General features: G+C 47.1%; 1 protein-coding gene across 3 annotated transcripts in view; it reads right to left on the bottom strand.

Moving 5' to 3' along the window:
- LOC137431304 (HORMA domain-containing protein 1) overlaps nt 1-21039 on the bottom strand; it is a 182176-nt gene that overhangs the window by 24131 nt on the left and 137006 nt on the right. For all 3 annotated transcript variants that reach the window (XM_078780240.1, XM_078780250.1, XM_078780255.1), the window contains one exon: nt 20763-20867. In XM_078780240.1, the coding sequence (XP_078636366.1) occupies nt 20763-20867 (105 nt within the window). The remainder of the gene's footprint in view (nt 1-20762; nt 20868-21039) is intronic.

The following is a 21039-nucleotide window of genomic DNA, read 5'->3' as shown; positions in this document are numbered from 1 at the left end:
TCCTTGTGAGTTTCAATACAACTTTGCTGTCCTCAAGCTTGTGTACTCGAGTTCTAATAAATATATCCGTTGCTCCTTTCTTCTGAGTCTTCTGAGTCCCAAGTCCTAAGTCTCAATCCAACAACTGGTGGCAGCGGTGGGATCAGTCTGTGCAGTCCGGGACGCGGTCCCAGGCAAGTGAGTGGTGAGAGACCAGCTGGCAATTGATCCGGGTCAGGTGAGCTGTGGTTTTCTTTTGTTTTTCCTTTTTAGCCCGGGGGTCAGTCCAAATTGTAACCCACTCTCTCTTGCTCGGTTGCCGTTTGTTCCGTTCCCTGCTCATACCTGTTCCACGAACCTAAATTTAATTACGGACCGCTTGGGTCCTGGAGCAACTGATTGTTTATGGACTCGTCAGGGTAACGTTACGTAAGGGAAAGTGCCCCACGTTGGGCGCCTGAGGTTAAGGGGTAATAGATCTCTGGGTTGTGAGGGTAAGGATAAGGGCGGCGTCCCGATCCGAGGCCTACCCGGGAGACGTCGGGATTTTAAGTAAGATCAGAACTATTACACGGGCGTAGGACGCCAGGAAAGTGCAGTAAGGGTAGGATAGACGGCTGAGTAGGCGGGCGATCCTCTCAGGAGAGTAGGTAGCACGGCCGTACCACGCGAGGCGGGCGAACCTCACGGGTACAAGGCTGCGAGCCTCTCAGAGTTAGGTAGACGGCTGTAACGCGAGGCGGGAGATCCTCACGAGTACAAGGCTACGTCGGTAAACTAAGGTTTCTTAGGATGGGTAACAGTATGGGTAATAAGACAGTAAAGGCAGGTGAACCGCTTAGACATACCCCAGCATTTTTTATGTTTCGGAGGCATGGCTATGATGCTGTGAGACCAGGGAAGTCATGGGTTGCGCTGACGAAGGATTTAGGAGAACCGTGGCCCGAAGGAGGGTCTTTTGCGCTGGAAAAATTGGACGTGTTGTATGAGACATTAGACAAGTTTGAACAGACCACGAAACACTTCCCGCCGGACTACTGGAAAGTCTTTGGCTGGTGGAAGGAAGAAGCGATGAAACGACACGCAAAGTCGAAACAGGCCAGCCTGGCTGGTGAGGTAACAAAACTCAAGGGTCTGAGGAAACAGGCGAATAAAGAGCAGGATGAAGCGCTTAAGGAAATAGAAAAGCAGGCCAACGCGCGACTGATGTCGCTCGTTGAAAACCCAGACCCCGCGAGAGGGGAGGTAGCGACCAATCTACCCTCCCCAGCCCCAGACCTAAACCCTGTCCCGGGGTTTCAGGCACCACCTATCCTTTCTGCGCCCCCGCCACCACCTCCCTATAACCCCGCTACCATCGCGCCCCAGATACCCCAGAACCACCCGAGCCAGGGAAGACCGTTTGTACAACTCGGGGCTAATGGAATAGATGACGGGACCGACATCGCAGGGTTCCCGCCACCGATAGGACCGGATGGGTTATACCCCTCACTGGTAGGTTGTAAGGGGAAAAGGACCTCACAAACCACCCCATTGGAATGTCAGGAAATAGAGGGAAGAAAAACATTGTGCCCCGTACAAGTTATCGGAGTTGACGCTCAAGGACAGGGGGTTCGAGAAAGGGTACCATGGAAAGAATCCTCTTTAACTGTAATGCGGGAAAGGATTCAACATTTGCTTATTGAGGATCCACAGCAGATAGTGCCAACCATGTCGAATTGGTTTATAGCTGGCGAGTGCGACTATCGAGACATAACTCATATGGGAGTATCCGTGCTCCCACCCAAAGTATGGGAAAGGGCTAGACTAAGAGCACACTGGCCGCCGGCCGATCCAAGGGCAGCAGGAGCGGGCCAGATAACACTAGTGCAATGGGATGCACTGAAGGTCCGGCTGCTGGGTGCCATCGAACATGCGCTGTTGCCAGCAGGGGGTCCGGATTGGGGAAAAATCGGGGCCATAAAACAAAAACCAGGAGAACCAATTGGAGAGTACCGAGAAAGGTTGGAAAAGGCCATTGCGCGCTGGGGAGGACTGGGTCCGATGCAGCTGGGAGGGCTACCCCAACCATTGGTAAATCAATATCTAATCGAGGGGCTTCGGCCGGTATTAAAGAAACAGGTACAGTCCGTCCTTTTCGGCTGGAAGGGAATGACAACCAACGAATTATGCGACAAACTGGAGCAATGCCCGGGCTCCTCCTTAGAGGAGAAGAAGGATATTAAGGAGGAAATATTGCAAATGTTTGTCCAGGAGAAACGGGCTCAATTTAATCAAAATAAAAAGGGGGATCAGAGTCAGGACTACATACGCGAACAGTGCCAGAAGTGGGGACCTGTTCGAGGTTATGAGGACCTTGGGAGGAGCGGTTTGCCTTTCTATAAGGGCCAATTCCCTAACGGAGAGTGGATCCACCGCGAAGGTAACCTCTGTGAAGGTTGTACTGCTGAGGACTTAGGACTAACTAATATGGATGAAATAAAACAACAATGGACAATACCACCCCCTCTTCCCCCTCCTCCTCAAAACCCTCAAACTTGGACTGTGCAAGGGCCCCCTCCCCAAAATTGGTATCCACCAAGACCCCTTCTCCAAACCCCTGGACCACCCCCCAATAGTGGGATGCAGAACGGACCAAGGGGGAACTGGGCCCCGCCTCGGGGCCCGCCGCAGTGGCAACCAGTGAACCAGTCACATTGGGGGCCGCCAGAACGCCGGCAGGGCGGAAGGGGCGCTGTAGAGGGACGACCTATGCCCTCCGCACCACCGGTTCCGCAGGAACCGTGCCATTATTGCAAGCAGATGGGACACTGGATACGTGATTGCCCAAAGGCTCGTAAGGGGTTTCAGCCCCAATACAATAGAGGGGCCTATTGATGGGACGCTGGCGAGTCGCCCAAGGAGTGTCCTCTCTTGACCATGACACCGGCAGAGGAACCAACCATGATGTTGGACGTGGAGGGAAGACAATTAGAATTCCTCGTAGATACGGGTGCGACTCGCAGCACAATTAACAAGGGGCAATTGCCCTCTTTGCGCCCTACGGCCAGGAACGTTCAAATACTGGGTGTTTCGGGTTTACCCCAAGCGCTTCCTATTTCGGAGGAAGTGCGAGTAACATGCGGCCCGCTGGAGGCTAAACATGCTTTCTTGATGACCACTACCGCCCCGACGAATTTGTTGGGACGGGATTTATTGTGCCGCTTGGGCTGTCAAATCTCATGTACCGAGGAGGGAGTTTTCGTAGACGTCGCGGAATCTAAACGCGACTTGGTAATGACGGCATTGTCTCGGCCCGGCCCCACCGTGTATTGGTGGCGCATGGATGAAGGGGCTCTGGCTACCTGGACGCATATCATAGATAATGTGTGCTTGGACAGTGCGGTCCTGCGAGATTGGCTACAACTGCACCAAATTTCGATAAAAACCTTAAAGGATAATCCACCCCATTGCACTGCGTACTATGATGCTACGGGCAACGACGAGAATTATCGAGAAAAGGTTAAGGAAAAGCTGGGCGAGCGCACGCCTCTACACTTATCACGGATATGGATCGGCCGTGAGGGAATAGGAATCGAGGCAGTCCTAACCTCGAGTCAGCGTGCGTTGACCCAATACCCCGAAGGAGCGGCCGCCCATGTTACCCTCACTACTGCCAAGGGGTGGCCGCCGGAAAGTGTAGGTTGGATGGTGGGGAGGTTACGAGAAGTCCCCTTACAAGGTTACCGGAGTAAGAGAGGCCGCTGGACTTTGAAACGGCTCCAAAATGGCGAAGGGTTCTCAATTGACTTCAAGACACAACGAAGGGATGGAGTGTTCGAAGCAACAGAGTTGCCTCCTAAGGGCACCTATGCCATGAGGGCAGTGCTGACGGACCCGGGCGAGTCAGATTACCTCCTAGCGGAGGTGCCAGACAATTTATGGCCCAAAAGCGACGGTGAGGTTGGACGGATGCGAGACGCCGAACCTCTAGTGATAGCAGTGCAGCCGGGGATGCGCTTGCCAAATGTAAAACAGTATAAGCTACGACCTGAGGCCGACGTAGGCATAGCACCAGTAATTCAATCCCTAGTGGAACAGAAGATTATCGTGGAAACTAACAGCCCATGTAATACACCAATTTTGCCAGTTAAAAAGCCGTCAAAGGACAAATGGAGGTTTGTACAGGATTTAAGGGAGGTGAACAAGGTGATACAGGGCATACACCCACTAGTTCCAAACGGAGAAACCCTCATGATGTCAATTCCGCCGGACGCAACATACTTCACGGTCATCGACCTTTGTTCTGCGTTTTTCTCTGTGCCCATCGCGCCTGAGTCACAATACTTGTTCGCTTTCACCCATAGGGGGCGCCAGTATACTTGGACAGTACTACCTCAGGGGTTTTTTAGATAGCCCCACTCTGTTTTCTCGGGCGCTGCACCGCGACCTGGCGGATGTGGAATTGAAGGGAGGGTCAGTGTTGCTGCAATACGTTGACGATTTGTTGATTTGCTCCCCTTCAAAGGAGGCGTGCGAAATGGATTCCTTGGCCCTATTAAAGGCCTTGGCGGCCAAAGGCCACAAAGTAGGCAGACCAAAACTTCAGTTTGTGCGGCAGGTTGTAACTTACTTGGGACACGCCATTTCGCACGGAAAACGAGAATTGGATGCTGGACGAGTGACCGCTATTATGGAGCTGCCTCGCCCTCGCTCGCAACGGCAAATGCTGCGCTTCCTAGGTATGACGGGATATTGCCGCACTTGGATACTTGATTTTGCACTGCTGGCTAAGCCACTATACGAGGCAACCAAATCAACCGCCTCGATCGAATTGGTATGGACGGATGAATTGAGGCGATGTTTTGACGGGCTGAAAAAGGCGCTGGTCACGGCACCGTCATTAGGACTCCCGGATTATGCGAAACCATTTACCCTTTACACTCACGCCGTGGGAGGTTTCGCCCAGTCAGTTTTGACACAGACCCATGGGGATAAGGAGCGGCCGGTAGCCTACTTTAGTAAAAAGTTAGACCCGGTCGAACAAGGGTTTCCGGTGTGCCTGCAAGCCGTGGCAGCGGCCAGGTACGCAGTAGAAAGGACAGCGGACATCGTTATGGGACACCCAGTAACGCTACGGGTACCACATTGCGTCACTTCGCTGTTGTTACAGCGAAGCACACAGCATTTGTCTAACACTAGATTAATGCAATACGAATCCGCACTGATCACTGCAGCCAACATCACGATCGAACGTTGCACGACGCTCAACCCAGCCTCACTGATGCCCACCCCAGAGGAGGGCGAACCTCATGTGTGCACCGACGTTGTGCAGCTAGTCTCCACGGTGCGATCGGATTTAAAGGACAATCCCTTAGAATATCCCGACTGTACATATTATGTCGATGGATCAGCTAGGCGCGCATGGGACGGGTCCCTGTTGTCCGGGTACGCCGTGTGCTCGGATAGCGAAACGGTAGAGAGCGGGCGTCTTCCACCTACATTTTCCGCACAGCAGGCGGAGCTGTGCGCCTTGACCAGAGCGTGCAGCTTGGCGGAAGGCCTTGCCGTCAACATTTACACAGATTCGGCCTACGCTCACGGCGTAGTCCACGATAAAGGAGCCATCTGGAAGATGAGAGGGTTTCTCACATCTGCCGGTTCTGTGATAAAGAATGGCGCGTTGGTAGAAGGGCTCCTCCGAAGCATTTTACTTCCCCGCGCTATCGCGGTAATTAAGTGTCGTGGCCACCAAAGGGCGGACACTGACGTTGCCCGGGGCAATGCAAGGGCGGACGAGGCGGCAGGAAAGGCCGCCAACCAACAGATAGACCGCAACATGCCGATGGTGACACGAGCACAGAAGACAGCCGCACAGATCGCTGACATACCGACTGCGGGACCACCCGCCACACCTACTAAAGACGATATCATAAATTTGCAGAACGCTGCAACGACGGCCGAACACGAGGACTGGCTCAAGCGAGGGGCGCTACGCCCCGGGCCAGGAGAAATATGGACCCTTGACGGGAAACCCATAGCACCCCAGGCTTTACTGCCTTGGCTGGCACGCATGGCTCATCAGAATGGTCATGTGTGCCAGAGGGGGGTGATGGGTCAGATAAACTACACTTGGACAGCGCCAGGACTGTCACGGATTGTATCCGAAGTGTGCCGATCGTGCGTGGTCTGCCAGCAACACAATAGAGGGGCGCCGCCGAGACATGCACATGATGGGGGACGGCCCCCGCCTAGTGGGCCGTTCGCAACTATTGAGTTCGATTTTACAGAATTGGAACCAAGCATGTCGTTTCGCTATGTGTTGGTGATCGTAGATACGTTCACCAAATGGGTCGAAGCGTACCCATGCGTCAAGTCCGATGCTCCGACAGTAGTGAAGCGCCTCGTGCGGGATTTTATGTGCAGATTTGGCATTCCCCAGATAATTTCGTCAGATCAAGGGGGCCATTTCACGGCGCAGGTGGTTAAGGGCATCCTGAAGGCGTTGGGCGTTAAACAATCCTTCCATTGCGTCTACCACCCACAGTCCTCAGGACTTGTGGAACGAACGAACAAGACTTTAAAGAATAAACTAGCGAAACTTTGCGCAGACACAGGCTTGAGGTGGCCAGAGGCTCTTCCGCTTGCATTGATGAGCATTCGTTCCACCCCGGGTCGCACTACGGGCCTTTCCCCCCACGAAATATTAATGGGACGACCTATGAGCTTGCCCGTTTCAGCACCAACAGACATGTCCACCCTTGCTTTGCCAGTAATGGATGACATGCTTTTGAGATTTTGCATAGGCTTGTCGAATGTGGCACGCAGCATCCATGCTCGAGTACGAGAGGCGCTGCCTGAACCAATAGGCCACGCCATCCACGACTTCCAGGCCGGCGACTGGGTGCTCGTAAAGCACTTCACCCGCAAGGCTGCTTTGGAGCCACGGTGGAAGGGACCATTCCAGGTGCTACTAGTCACACCGACGGCAGTCTTCTGCGAGGGTAAACCTTCGTGGATCCACGCCACCCATTGTAAGTTGTCCATTCCTGCACCACAAGTCACACAAGACACCGCACCCCTCACTGCTGAAGACACCGCACCTCACACTGCCGAAGACAATGCATCGTCTAGGGCACCACAGTCTCCTAAGGGCGGCGATGACGGTCATGATGATGGGAATTCTGGGTAGCTGCCTCAAACCCCCTGCTGGAGATAGGCTCTTGAACTTTGAGCTACTGAGAAAGGACCTCCCCAAGTACCCAGGACCCGACAACTATTCAGCATTTCCCCTCCATCCCGTCAAGTATATAACGGCTCACTGGGGAGACAAAATAGCGGTGAATTGCTGTAACCTGGAAACAAGCTTTAAGTGGTTATTTGTAAGATGGGTGGAAGCTATAGTGGTACACAATAATACACCACAGGCACGCATGACAAGAACACGCCTAGTCCTGACTAAGGTTAGGAAAGTGGAAAATGGAACATATGGGAACATAAGTAGCCGTTATGCCCCAGGATATCGATGGGGCAAGGGCATTGAGAATACTACCCTTATGTTGCATTATACCCCCATTGGTCCGGATACAACAATGATACTTGAATGTGGAATATGGCCCCCTCGCACGACAATCCCAAATGGAACTGCATCTTACCTTCGACCTAGTTGCGCCGCTTACGTCATTAAAACCCCGCCTGCCCAGGAAGTAAGAAAGAAGCCAGAGGAGAACACATACTGGAAGGTCGCACAGCACATGGCCACATTACAGAATAGGACACGGTGTTGGATGTGTATGCACCTTCCCCGCACCAGCACAACAGGAATACCAATGGTAGCGTTACCCCTATCACTCAATGATTTGTGCTCAAAGCCTCTAGACACCAAATGCCTTAGTACAACCCTGACAAGCCAAGGTTCTGACGGAACTGCGTGTAAACGAGTTTTCCAGTACTCGCCCCCCATCCAACCCCGACATTTTGAGGAACGTCCGGCGCCGGTTTGGGTTAAGCCGGCTATGGGGGCCCTCTGCTTAGAAGGAAAGGGCCACATAACGGTAGGCAAATCTGTGTGTAAAGATACCCTCCTCGCGGACCCTAGGGAAGGGAAACACATGCTGTTAGTTAATGTTACAAGTTCGCCCTTACATAATCTCACACACCTCCAGTTGGCATGGGAAGGGGTAAACGGAACAAACACTATCGCAGACCTTCGCACTTGCATGACCACTCATGTAGTGGCTCCACACGGAACCATGTTTGTATGCGGGAACAAAGCTTACCCGTATTTACCTGATAATTGGGGAGGAATTTGCTATTTAGGATCAGTTTTCCCAGAAATGGAAATGCGACAACACTTGCATAACACCCCTGCACTCATAAGGACCCCGCGAAGCACCTATTGGAACAACGACGGCACCACCACCTTACATGGCGCTGATTGGGAAAAGGCCGTTAGTTTCTTTTTCCCATGGGCTGGGACGGTCATGAGCAGTTACCGCATTGACAAAATTGCGTTAATCTTAGAGACTGTGGCCAACGCCACCGCTACAGCACATGACGAAATGTTGGACACAGTTGTCCACCTGCGTACAATGGTTATGCAAAATAGGGTTGCTTTAGATATGTTATTGGCAGAACGAGGAGGGGTATGTGGGATAATTGAGGGTAAATGTTGCACTTTTATTCCTGACCCCTCACAGGGCGTCAGTGCTGCTATTATAAAGTTAAGGGAAAGCGCTCATACATTGACAAGGGATCGAATGGATCGGGAAGCCTCCTACCAGTGGCTTACCGACTGGTTCAAAGGGTGGACAGGCACGATTGTAAAGTGGGTACTGACCGCCTTGGCAATAGTCCTTGGAATTGTGGTTAGTTGTGTGATAATCAAGGCTTTAGTCCTTGCTTGTGTGAGGAAGTTTTCCACAGGATGGACGCTGAAGACGACGACAGAAAAGGCCATGGTGATGCTCGAAAAGTTGACCGCGGGCCCAGATGACACACTGGCCATCGACGTGACTGCAGACCGCGGATCCTGGAACGACGACCCGAACGAGCCACTGGGCCGCGACAATGAGATCTCCGCTTCCGAAGATTGTTCTTCCATTGTTGATATTACCGATAATGATGTCGAGTACACTTATGCGGACCTCGAAGCATTTCAGGCTACCAGGAGGCCGTTTAAACTGGGCCCCAACACGTCGCATGAAGAAATCGACGATTTCCTGAAGGACTCCTCTCGTTTCTTCACGATGTGCCAGGCCGTGACTATGACTATTGGTGGCCGTCCACGCCGCAGGCCTACGCCACCTAAGAATAATGTTACTGATGATGTTACCAATGATGATGTGGGCCACTTGCGAGGGTCCCCGGCTGATGTTTATATTTCAATGCAGGCTTTGCCTCCCCATGTTTCACGAGCTCACCTTTATGTCTCACAAGCCCACAGTGAGTCAAACGCCACTGACCCAGCCCGGGATTTGGACCCAGCCGTGAACCCAAGCCCGGATGGAGAGGAACTCGATCGTGAAAATACTCTGAGTTCCGAGTCTGATTGTTTTGGAGATTCGTCCGTGGATAACAGCGAAGCAAGCAGCATCGCCTCGGACGATCTCGACTTTGACCCAAAGGAAGTTTCTCTCCCACCTTTGGACCGTTATGCTTTATTTCATGGCCATAGGTTTGAGCCACCTGATACTGACGATGTTGTGTCTTCCCCAGATCACCAGCATGTAAGAGACCTCATGGACATGAATATCGATTGAGCGCTGAAGATCTACAAGGATTTCACCTCGGGAAGCCTGGGCGAGCTCCAGTCAGGGGGGAGTCCGGCTGCACCTCTGTGGACAAAGGGTGGGTCGGAGATCTTCCTGGGTGTGGACCCCGGTGGAACCAGAGGTCTTCGTTGTGGATCTGGCGCGCTATTCGATCTTCATGTCTCTACGGTCTCACTTCATACACCCATCTACACCCGCCTTACTTCATACACCCACTTGCACCCACACACCCGCGGATCATCCTGCTGAGTGCGCTGTGCGGTACGGGGGTACGGGACATGCTCACTGGGATGTATTCGTGTGGTACGTTACGTTTAGTGATTCCTTTACACTGTCTCTTCCACCTCTCATGGTGGATTTTGTGTGCCATTTGATCACTCTGCTTTCCGGCCTTACATTGTATACTCACATACAGACGCGAATCATCCTACTGAGTTTGTGTGGTGCTTTGGTACGGGACATTCTTACGGGGCTGCCTTCGCGTGATATGTTGAATGATTTTTCTGTTTTGTTTGAAATAAAGGCCTTTGATTGGCTCGTAGATAACTTTGTATCTTAGATCCAAAAGGGCGGTATGTAGGGAGCTGTAATGCCCCTCCCCCTTTGTATATCCATGCTGCTTTACTAATTACCAAGTGTAACCAATTATATGTTCTGTTTTGACTGACTGTTGTACTCTTTTATGATACTGAGTTCTTTCTTGTGCCTTGAGGATGTGTAATGTCCTAATAAGGAGTTCTTTTCCTTTGAGCTCTGGTTTGTGTGGGCACAATCTTTAGTTCCCCTTCCCTGGCCTTGGAGGCTACTGTTATCTCTCTGCCTCCCTCTATGACTTTACCAATATCCTGCAAGTTGACAGTTTTATGAGTGTCTACTCCCTTTGTACTTTCCCAAGCAAGCTTTCTATACAGAAAGTTGTAAACATGTTGCCACATAATGCTGACCATCTCCTTATCTGAGCTAACCCAAGACTGGCCTTGGATGAACTTCCTTTAATTAACTGAACAACAGGATGGGACTATGGTGGGAGGGCCGATGAGCCCATTCTGTCTCTGTATCTTGTGAGCTAACTCCACCCCTGATTTTCCTTATATAAAGCAATGTTAATTGAATTATTTCAGAGCATCTTGTTGTACTGTTGGTCATTCCTTGTGAGTTTCAATACAACTTTGCTGTCCTCAAGCTTGTGTACTCGAGTTCTAATAAATATATCCGTTGCTCCTTTCTTCTGAGTCTTCTGAGTCCCAAGTCCTAAGTCTCAATCCAACACACACACACACAGACATATACATACACATACAACAACAACATGCATTTTAAGGCCATTTTCCCTGCTAGAGCGGGGGTTAGCCTACATACACATACACACACATATATACACACACACACACACATATGCACGCGCACACACACACACACACACACACACACACACACACACACACACACACACGCACACACACACACGTACACACACACACACGTACACATGTCCCACATGTATATATCCCACATCCCACATGTATATACATGTTTAAAATGTACGTGCCCTTCCCCCCTCCCCCGCCCGGCAACGCTGGGTACTTCTGCTGGTAACTAATAAAATAAAAACGAAGAAATATCTCTCGGTTTCATGAAACTCGGTGGAATTGGATGAAATTCGCTCGGTGAATTCACTCGGTGTATTCGGTTCGGCTCGGTTCACTCGGTTTAAAGAAAAAGCGATAATGTCGACATGTTGCTGTCTGTGTCATGTTGGGCGGTGTTGGGCGGTGATATGGTGTATTTTTAAAAATATATCTCTGCATTTTCCCGCGTTGCTGACACCAAGTCGTTCTTCATCGACTGTGTCATTCATTTTGGAAATGGAAGTTTCCACGCAACGCATGAATTGTCACGAGTCAAGAGGAGTGTCTCGTCATCATCAAATGACAAATATATTAGATTGTGAAAATTAAAGATTTCAAATAAACCTATTTAAAGTGTATGCGCAAATAGCTAATAAATAAAGAAACGAAGAAATATCTCTCGGTAATTTCCTGAACCATATTTTACTTCCGGCTAATAATGTTGAATGAAATAAAAACGAAGAAATATATGTCGTTTTGTGACGACTGTCATCAAAAGTAAACGGTGAATTCACTCGGTTTATTCGGTTCGGCTCGGTTCACTCGGTTTAAAGAAAAAGCGATAATGTCGACATGTTGCCGTCTGTCATGTTGGGTGGTGTATGATACATGTTGGGCGGTGTATGATACATGTTGGGCGGTGGATAATACATATTGGGCGGTTGTTGGCGGTTGGGCGGTTGTTGGCGGTTGGGCGGTGGGCGGTGATATGGTGTATTTTTAAAAACTAGGGCATGCCCGTACTATATATATATCTAAAATTATATCCCCCCCCTCTATTTACATGAAATGGTTTGGTCCATTCGCAAAGCCAAAGCGAACGGCTTGCGAGTACGGTGACAATCCCCCCCCTCTATTTACATGAAATGGTTTGGTCCATTCGCAAAGCCAAAGCGAACGGCGAACGGCTAAATCGCCATAGCTCGGTAACTACTTGTCCGATTAATATGAAACCTTGAAAAGGCACATCCTCAGGTCCCCAGCAATATACCTGGCAAGTTTCAAGTATATCGGACCCGTGGTTGTCGAGAAACAGCGGTCACAGACACACAGACACACAGACACACAGACACACACACATACACACACACATACACACAGAGATTACTGGAATTATAGATAGATATATCTCTGCATTTTCCCGCGTTGCTGACACCGAGTCCAAAACCATCGATAAAAATGAAATCAGATGGTGAGTTAGATTGGAGATAAAGGCGTGAGAGAGACTCAATGGCCTTGAAGTTACAGGCCTTTGAGAATTCATTTCGTTCTATAAACGGCAACTTTCATCGGATTTTCTTCCCGTTTTTTTTCAACCGAGTCTAAAACTATGTTAGCGACTGTGAAAAATGAAATGATATATCGAATTTGATTTGAAATAAAACTGGGAGAGAGAGCAAGACACCACGGGCCTACAAAACAGGCCTCAAAGCTATGTGAGTTAATAAAATGGTGGATATTTGTTTATATGAAGCGAAGCCTCTCCCAGAATGGGTGGAGCTATGAGTGGAGCTACTCTGCAAACCGAGTAAGCCACACCCCGGACAGACGCTCAACAGACAGACAGACAGAATCATCTACGGCTATTATAATATAGATAACTACGCTGAGAGACCTACATATGTTGGGTGCAATTACTTTCGGCGACGGTTCACAAAACCGCAACATCATTTTCAGCATTATGTTTGTGCCATCCTTAAATCATAATGCAGCATGGCGAATGCCATAGATTCACGATGTATGGTTATTGGTTGGTTCAGATTGGTTCTTTTGATGTCTGAAGTAAATTTGATAAACCGAATGTAATAACTCATCAAATGATGTTTGGAAGAATTAATGTGTTTATGGTTCAGTTTTAGAATATACACTGTTATTTAATTGATCTCTGTTCATTTTGATTGTGAGAAATTATTCTGATTAAAATGTTGAGCTCGGTGATGCATTGTGGTTGTGGGTCCGCGTGGTCGAAGAGTTCTTGTCGGACGCCATCTTCGAGTTCCAGGAACGTGCGGGGCAATCTGTTTGAACTATTATGGCTGTGTGAATTTTAAAGCTCTGTAAATCATCGTCCTGGTGAGTGGCTGGAATGATTCATGCTTGGTACATTTGAATTGATTTGGTAAATTCAGATTACTCATTTTAAGTAATCTATCTATAATTCCAGTAATCTCTGTTTGTACGTTTGTTTGTCTGTGACCGCTGTTTCTCGACAACCACGGGTCCGATATACTTTTAACTTGCCAGGTATATTGCTGGGGACCCGAGGATGTGCCTTTTCAAGGTTTCATATTAATCGGACAATTACTTACCGAGCTATGTCCAAAAAACGATTCAACCAATCAGAGAGCAGCGAACTATCGCGTGTGCCGAACGTGGCGGACACACTCTGCCTCGGATGGCACATTTGAGAGCGTATTCATTTATTTCACGTTTGCAAACTATGTTGGCGCTATGTTGGCGTTAAACTATGTTTTAAAACTAATAAAAACGAATTTGCGATTCATTCGCTTTCCTGAGCGTTTGTGCACGCGATGGCGATTTCTTTACCAAACTCCGGAAGCCGTTCGCTTTGGACCAAACCATTTCATGTAAATAGAGGGGGGGGATATAATTTTAGATATAGATATAGTACGGGCAATGCCCTAGTCCAATCAATGATTGGAACTTATATGATGATGAGATTGTCACTTATACTTATGTACTTCCATAATGTTTTTTTAGGAAACCCATCTACTGTTTTATTTATTTTCTCTCAGTTATTAAAAATAAACTCGTACATTGACGATGTGTTCTCGTCTTTAATTGAACCAACGGTTACAATAAAATTGTTTATTGGGTAAGTACATTTGAGCAGCTCAACAAAATACTTTGTGATTGTGTGCAAAGGTATATCAACGGTGCAAAGGAGGGTTAGTATATCGCACAAAAATGTTGGTCAATAAAAAAATGGGTAGGCCTACGTAAAAACAAAAAGGGAACTCTTTCTACTTTAACGCCATGGCTTGCAAGAGCAGCCTGAATAAAAACAAAAAGGGAACTCTTTCTACTTTAACGCCATGGCTTGCAAGAGCAGCCTGAATAAAAACAAAAAGGGAACTCTTTCTACTTTAACGCCATGGCTTGCAAAAGCAACCTGAATAGCGTTCACCAAGTGGTGGTTAATCATATTCAAAAATGGTGTTATAACACACCTAAACTTCCCCGGCCTTGTGACTAATTAAGAGCCCTCGCGAAGCTGCTTAAGCATTCCAGCAAGCACTTCAACGAAATGGGTGATAAGGAACGGCTGGCTTGGCAAGCGATAGCAAGCTCATTGCTTCTGCTCTGATTGAAATGGCCAAGGAATTTTAAAAACAGATTGCAGGTGCAGTGGAGTGACACCCTATCCCATAGAAGTATGAATTAAGTTAAAATTTATTATTCAGTTAAATTTTTTAAAAAACTAACCCCAGAACGAGAATGACACTCTCACTTAAATAAATGCGTGTATACACTTAGTTTTAAAAATCGCTAAAAATGGTACATTTTGTCAGATTTCACTCCAGATTTGGACATTATTTAGTCTACAGCATCCAATCCTCATATGCGAATCCAGATTTTGACAATATGCTTCAATTATGTGATGATAATTGATCGTGTTTCCAAGGCGAGGCACGTTTGAATAGCCCGAAACAAAATGGTGGCTTAAGAACCCAGCGAGTGGCAGTGGGATGACCAAGATGGCGGGCTGCCATATTGGTAAGCCTTTTTCGGGTTTTTAACTCAGCTGGACTATGTCCAGTTGAGTTTTTGTCAACACCCAGTGTCCATCGTCCCTCTGTCTGTCTGTCTGTCGTCTGTAAACAATTCGACGTCTATGCTCTAAAAGTCACAAATATTGATCAAATTTGATGAAACTTGTTATGCAGCATCTTCAAGACATAAACTAGTTTGGGATTGCATTTGGGCGTTTCACGCCCAAAAATGGGCGCGGCAGGGCGGTCATATTGAAAAATCAATTTTTGTCATATATTTTTAGCACATATAAACTATATAGTTTGTGGTTCTATTATGCATATTCTAACCATATTGATATAGACCAGTTGAGTTCAGGTTCCCTGGAACCTCTAGTTTCTTATGAGCACCTCGATAATCATCTTCAAAAATAGTGTTATAACACACCCAAACACCCAGTTTTCATCATTGCAATATGTTGGAGATGTAGGTATATGCATGCAAAGTTTTGGGCCGTTAGGTTTCATGGTTCTGGAGTTATGGAGGAGACAGACGGACAGACAGACACTGCCTTTTATTATTATAGATTGGAGGTAGAGAACTATAGGCACAGATATTCAGCTTCATTGTGAGATATTCCAATGATTTTGAGGGCCTTGAACTCCACAGCTTCAAGACATGAAAGCTGCGAGGCAGTCACTAGGACGAGAGTAATTGAGAAAGCAGTACATCATTGAACTGCAGCTGAAGGTCTTGTAGACTGTTAGAACTTTAGATTTGTCAAGGAAGGACTTGGCATGGTGGAGTATGCCCAGTCTAGCAAAAAATTAGGAGACCTAATAATGAGGCCCAAAAATTTCTCAAGGAAGTAGATGTGAGGGTTTGCCAATAGACCTTTTCAGTAACATAGTAAGAGTGTGAGATTTTTCATCAGTGATAGCCATATTCAAAGTGTTGGACAAATTCCTTTGTTGAGGTCTACAGAGAGAAAAGACGGGGATGTCATCAGCAAAGAGATGAAGAGGATTTTCCAGAGAATGAGAAACATTGATGCAGATTAGGCACAGGATTGGGCCAATGACACTGCCTTGGTATACTCCAGTCTTAACAGGAAGAGGAGATGAGAGGACCCCATTGAGAGCCACACATTGACTATTAGTATTAGAGTGGAGGAAGTCGGTAAACAATGAGAGAAGATGGCCTTGGATGCCATAGGCAGAGAGTTTGGAGAGCAAGGCAGGGATCCAGCCTGCACAAAATGGTTAAGATGTGTCTATAAAGATGACACTGATCTCTTGGCTGAGATTGAGGGCCTCCATACATTTTTGTGAGAACAGAAGCAACATATCCAGGTTAGAGTGACCAGGTATGAATCCAAACTGATGTTTTGAGATCAGGCCATTCGAGAAGAGGAAGGATTTGATGTGAACTGCAATGATGGATTCCATGGCTTTAGTGATGATTGGAAGGAAGATAATAGGCATGCGTTTTAAAGGATTTGTTGATGCACAATGTTTGTGCATTGCAGTGATGTTGGCTGGCTTTTAAGCAGATAGAGGACCAAGGTTAAATCAGAGGGTAAACAGAACATAAAGAGGATTGCAAGAGCAGCAGAACAGGTTTTTAAGACACATGCGCCGATTCCATCCAGACCGGTTGCAGAATCAGAGTTAAGGGTTGCCAGGAAATTCTCCACCTTCTTAGGTGAAAAGAGATGGAGCCCAAGAGCAGTCGGGTACGACTGGGTAGGAAGTATACAGAGAGCGAGGGATTTTTGGACATAAAATTTGTTGGTGGGAAATAAGTTACACTTAAGAAGGACAGAAATGTACTTGCAAGGATAGTTGTTATTAGAAAGGTTTGGAAGATTGATCTTGAAGTATTGATGACATACTGTTGTTTGAGCCCATTGCCTCTACCATTTTATACAAGACAGGTCTGTGTTGTTAAGCCAAATAAAGCCAATTTCCTTCATTCTCTGGAATCACTTTGTGAAAGTTCAACCACATAAATAGCAAAGAAGTGTCTTCATCATAGATAGCATTGCGGTGATCCAACAGCTGAATCTGAACAAACAACAAGGCCATGGAAATGTCTCAACCTGGGAGACTTCATCTTTCATCACCTTGTGCATATGGCAAGTACCATTTCTCCCAGAGGAATTCATTTTGTCACAGACAAATACCCACATGTTTCAATCAAAAATACAGAATGAGTAAAAAGAGCATCTGTTTTCATCAGAGCAATTCACTTGAGCAGATGCCATCACGCCCCATCATCTGTAGCACACAGTTGGCAAATGGAAGATGGGCAACTCACAATAGATTGTACAAGCCTTCCACAAAGCTTCAGAGAGCATTTTGTAACTTGCACATTTGTCTGGTAGATGTAAGCATAGTAAATGCACAGACACAGCTAAGAGCACATGCCGAGAAACTGACATTCCATGCACGGATCTGTGTCAGTGCAGTTGATAGAGTTGCTGCAATATTGCTGGTCAAGTCGATGGCTTCAAACATGAAAGTGACCTCAGTGATTCTGAATCCGAGCCAGAGGCTATGATTTTTTCAAATTCTGTTTGATTTTTTAAATTGATGTCAAGGTATGCTGTTCATAATGATACATGTACATTTCAATGACAAGAATCTGCAATCATGCACTGATCTTTTCAAGGATTATCTATAATAATAAAAGGCAATGTGTGTGTGTGTGTGTGTGTGTGTGTGTGTGTGTGTGTGTGTGTGTGTGTGTGTGTGTGTGTGTGTGTGTGTGTGTGTGTGTGTGTGTGTGTGTGTGTGTGTGTGTGTGTGTGTGTGTGTGTGTCTCCTCCATTCCATAACTCCAAAACCATGAAACCTAGCGGACCCTAACTATGCATGCATAATTACACAGAATGAATACTGTGTGTTTGGGTGTGATTAAACACTCCTTTTGAAGATCATTAAATGGCTTATTTAATTAAAATAAAAACAGGCTTTATCCTTGGCTAGCCAACTATCCCTCGCAGGGGTCTTCAGCTTTTTCAGCCTGCTCAAAACGTCTTGCTTTGGAACAGGCTACAATGCTTTCTACATGATTAAGTGCTCAACATTTTGTTTTTCACTTTCCTCACTCATATCATTGAATGTCTCATCTTCATACCTATGAATCGTTGTATACATCGCTTTTGTAGAAATCTCGTTTTATAACTTTGGAGAATTTCCTTTGGTGAAAATGTAGTTTTTCTTCCCGATGGCCTCACACCCTCATTTTAACTCTGATTCGATTTCTGTTTTCATTTCTGGTAGTCGCTAAAATATACGAAGACTTGGTGAAAACAAATTCTGTGAAAATCCGTTCACTTTTGATTGCTTTACCACATCAAATGACTTTACATGCTTAAATGTTCCTCGTGCTCTTCGTATAGGCCTTGCCTCCTGTCCTTCCCCCTTCCCCTCCTGTACTCCCCTAACCTCCCCTCACATTTCCACTCCCATTCTTCTTACCTCCCCTTTCCACTCCCCCTCTCCTTTCCCCTATTCTCCTCCCTTCTTCCCTACTCCTTACCCCTCCTACTCCCCATCCCCTCCTCCCCTCTCTGTTTTCACTCCTCCCTATCCTCCCACTCACCTTTCCACTCCCCTTCTGCTTGCTTCCGATTTCCAACCCCCATCCCCTTTCCCCTCTCCTCCCTCTCTCTTCTTCCCCCTCCTCCCCACCCTTCACCTCCTCCTCCTTCCTTCCCCTCCTCCTTCTCCTCCTCCTCTGCCTCCTCCCTTCTCCCTGCCTCCCCCTTCTCCCCTTACCTCCTCCTACTCCCCTCACCCCTCCTTTACCCTCCTCCCCAATTGTCCCCTCCTTCCCTATTCTCCCCCATTCTCCCCCTCCTCCCATATTCTCCCCTACTTCCTCATTCTCCCCCTCCTCCCCTATTCTCCCCCTACACCCCTTCCTCCCCTATTCTCCTCCTCAGCTTTCCACTCCCCTTCTGCTTGCTTCCCATCTCCAATCCCCATTCCCTTCCTGACAAATCTCACACCCTCACCTTGGCTCTCCGAAAAGACCGTCTGGACAACCCTCCCATCTACTTTCTCAACAATCCTCTCGAAGAAGTTCTGTCACTCAAGCTTTTGGGTCTCACTATCTGCCCTGATCTTTCCTGGGGAAACCACATTTTCAAGCTGGCCTCCAAAGCCAGTCGCCAACTGGGCATCCTCCATTGTGCGAAGTCCTTTCTTGGCACGACTGAACTTCTCACCAGAAATGAAGGGAACAGGGTGCATATTCGCCTAGATGCTGCGAGCGTGAAGCCATCAAGGTGTGAGGTCTGGGTCTTACTGAAGGGGACTGGAAGCTTTGGGAATCTAGATGCTCTGAGATACACTATGAGCATCTGCTGACCAAATTGGCTACATGTTGGGAGGGGCATGGAACCCTTGTTTCGATTGTAAAATACATTTTATTTGTCTTTTCATTTTTAATTTTGACGTGATTTAGATGGAACCTAAATGGAACTTTGTTAACTTAATAAGTGCCATCACTTACTCAACAATCCTTTTGTAATTTACTCTGAAACAAAACATGTTTATTGTCGTAATTAAATCGTAGTATCTGAATTTGTTCGGAAGCTCCCAGGATGGATTGTTCAGGAATATTCATGAGTAGTAGAACATGTAGCAATTGGAAACGGTTCCCATTCATACTGCGTATGTTCGTGAATATGCGGCGAGCGGTTCTTGTTACACTTTCCATGTGTATTTTTAACTCAACTGGACTATGTCCAGCTGAGTTTTTGTCGACTCCCAGTGTCCGTCATCCGTCTGTCTGTCTGTCATCTGTAAACAATTCGACGTCTACGCTCTAAAAGTCACAGATATTGATTAAATTTGATGAAACTTGTTATGCAGCATCTTTAAGACATAAACTAGTTTGGGATTGCATTTGTGCGTTGCACGCCCAAAAATGGGCGCGGCAAGGCGGCCATATTGAAAAATCAATTTTTGTTGATATAGACCAGTTGAGTTCAGGTTCCCTGGAACCTCTAGTTTTTACACACAAACGCAGAACCAGCTCTGAGCCTCCCACCAAGCCTAAGGTTTGATCTGTTCTTCGGCGCCATGACGGCACATGACGTGGCAGTGCATATTTTTTTGAGTGATGTATGATGAGTTTTAATGTCATTCCGTCAAGCACTTCATGACGTGTACTCAAAGGTGGGTGACATCAGAGGCAGCTAAACTAGGCAATTTCCAAAGGCAGCTAAACTCGGCAATTTCCTAAAATAGACAATTATGAAAAACAAAAATATTACTGGAAAAGGTTATTAGAGATGTATGATGTGTTGAAGTATGGACAGTAAAGACCATTAACTACGTGGTTCCCAATTGGCGGTCCCCGGTCATTTATCGCTGACCTTTGCCGGTCCCTGTTGAGAAAAAAAGGTTAAGAACCACTGATCTATAAGGAGGTAGTGAGGTGGGGATGGGCAAGGAGGATGCATTGGTGAATTTAAAGGGTGAGTATGTGGACGGCGAGGTAGGTTGAGCAGAATTTCCCCCCAAATATGTACTTTCTTTAAAATGCATAAACATACATTTTCATGCTTATAGCATAATGAAACACTTAAACATTTTGGTAATTACAACACAACTCACCCTTAACTCACCTCACTCAGTAATTACAGCACAATTGGGAATTTTAACAAACTTACCTCGCCTGTTTCATTGGATTTTCTCATTCTCCGAGTGACCATGCCTTTTCTATGAGACATGATTATTTTTTTATCATGCAGCAGCCTTTTTTTGGAAGTTTGCTTCTGGATGGAAGAGGAGTACAAATGGGAGAGTGCCAGGGTTCAGAAAAAAATTGAGGATACAAACAAGGTTATAAAGAAATTATTAGGGGAGATTAGCGTAAAAGTGAAAGTGGGTTTTAAACGAAGGACATTTTTTTTATTTTTGAAGAGCGCTGCATTTTCAAAAGAAAAT

The sequence above is a fragment of the Myxine glutinosa genome, chromosome 1 (assembly GCF_964187855.1).
Source record: "Myxine glutinosa chromosome 1, kmMyxGlut1.1, whole genome shotgun sequence".
In the NCBI taxonomy this organism is placed as follows: domain Eukaryota; kingdom Metazoa; phylum Chordata; class Myxini; order Myxiniformes; family Myxinidae; genus Myxine; species Myxine glutinosa.
The sequence above is the reverse complement of the archived record's forward strand: the minus strand, read 5'-3'. Positions and strand labels throughout refer to the sequence as shown.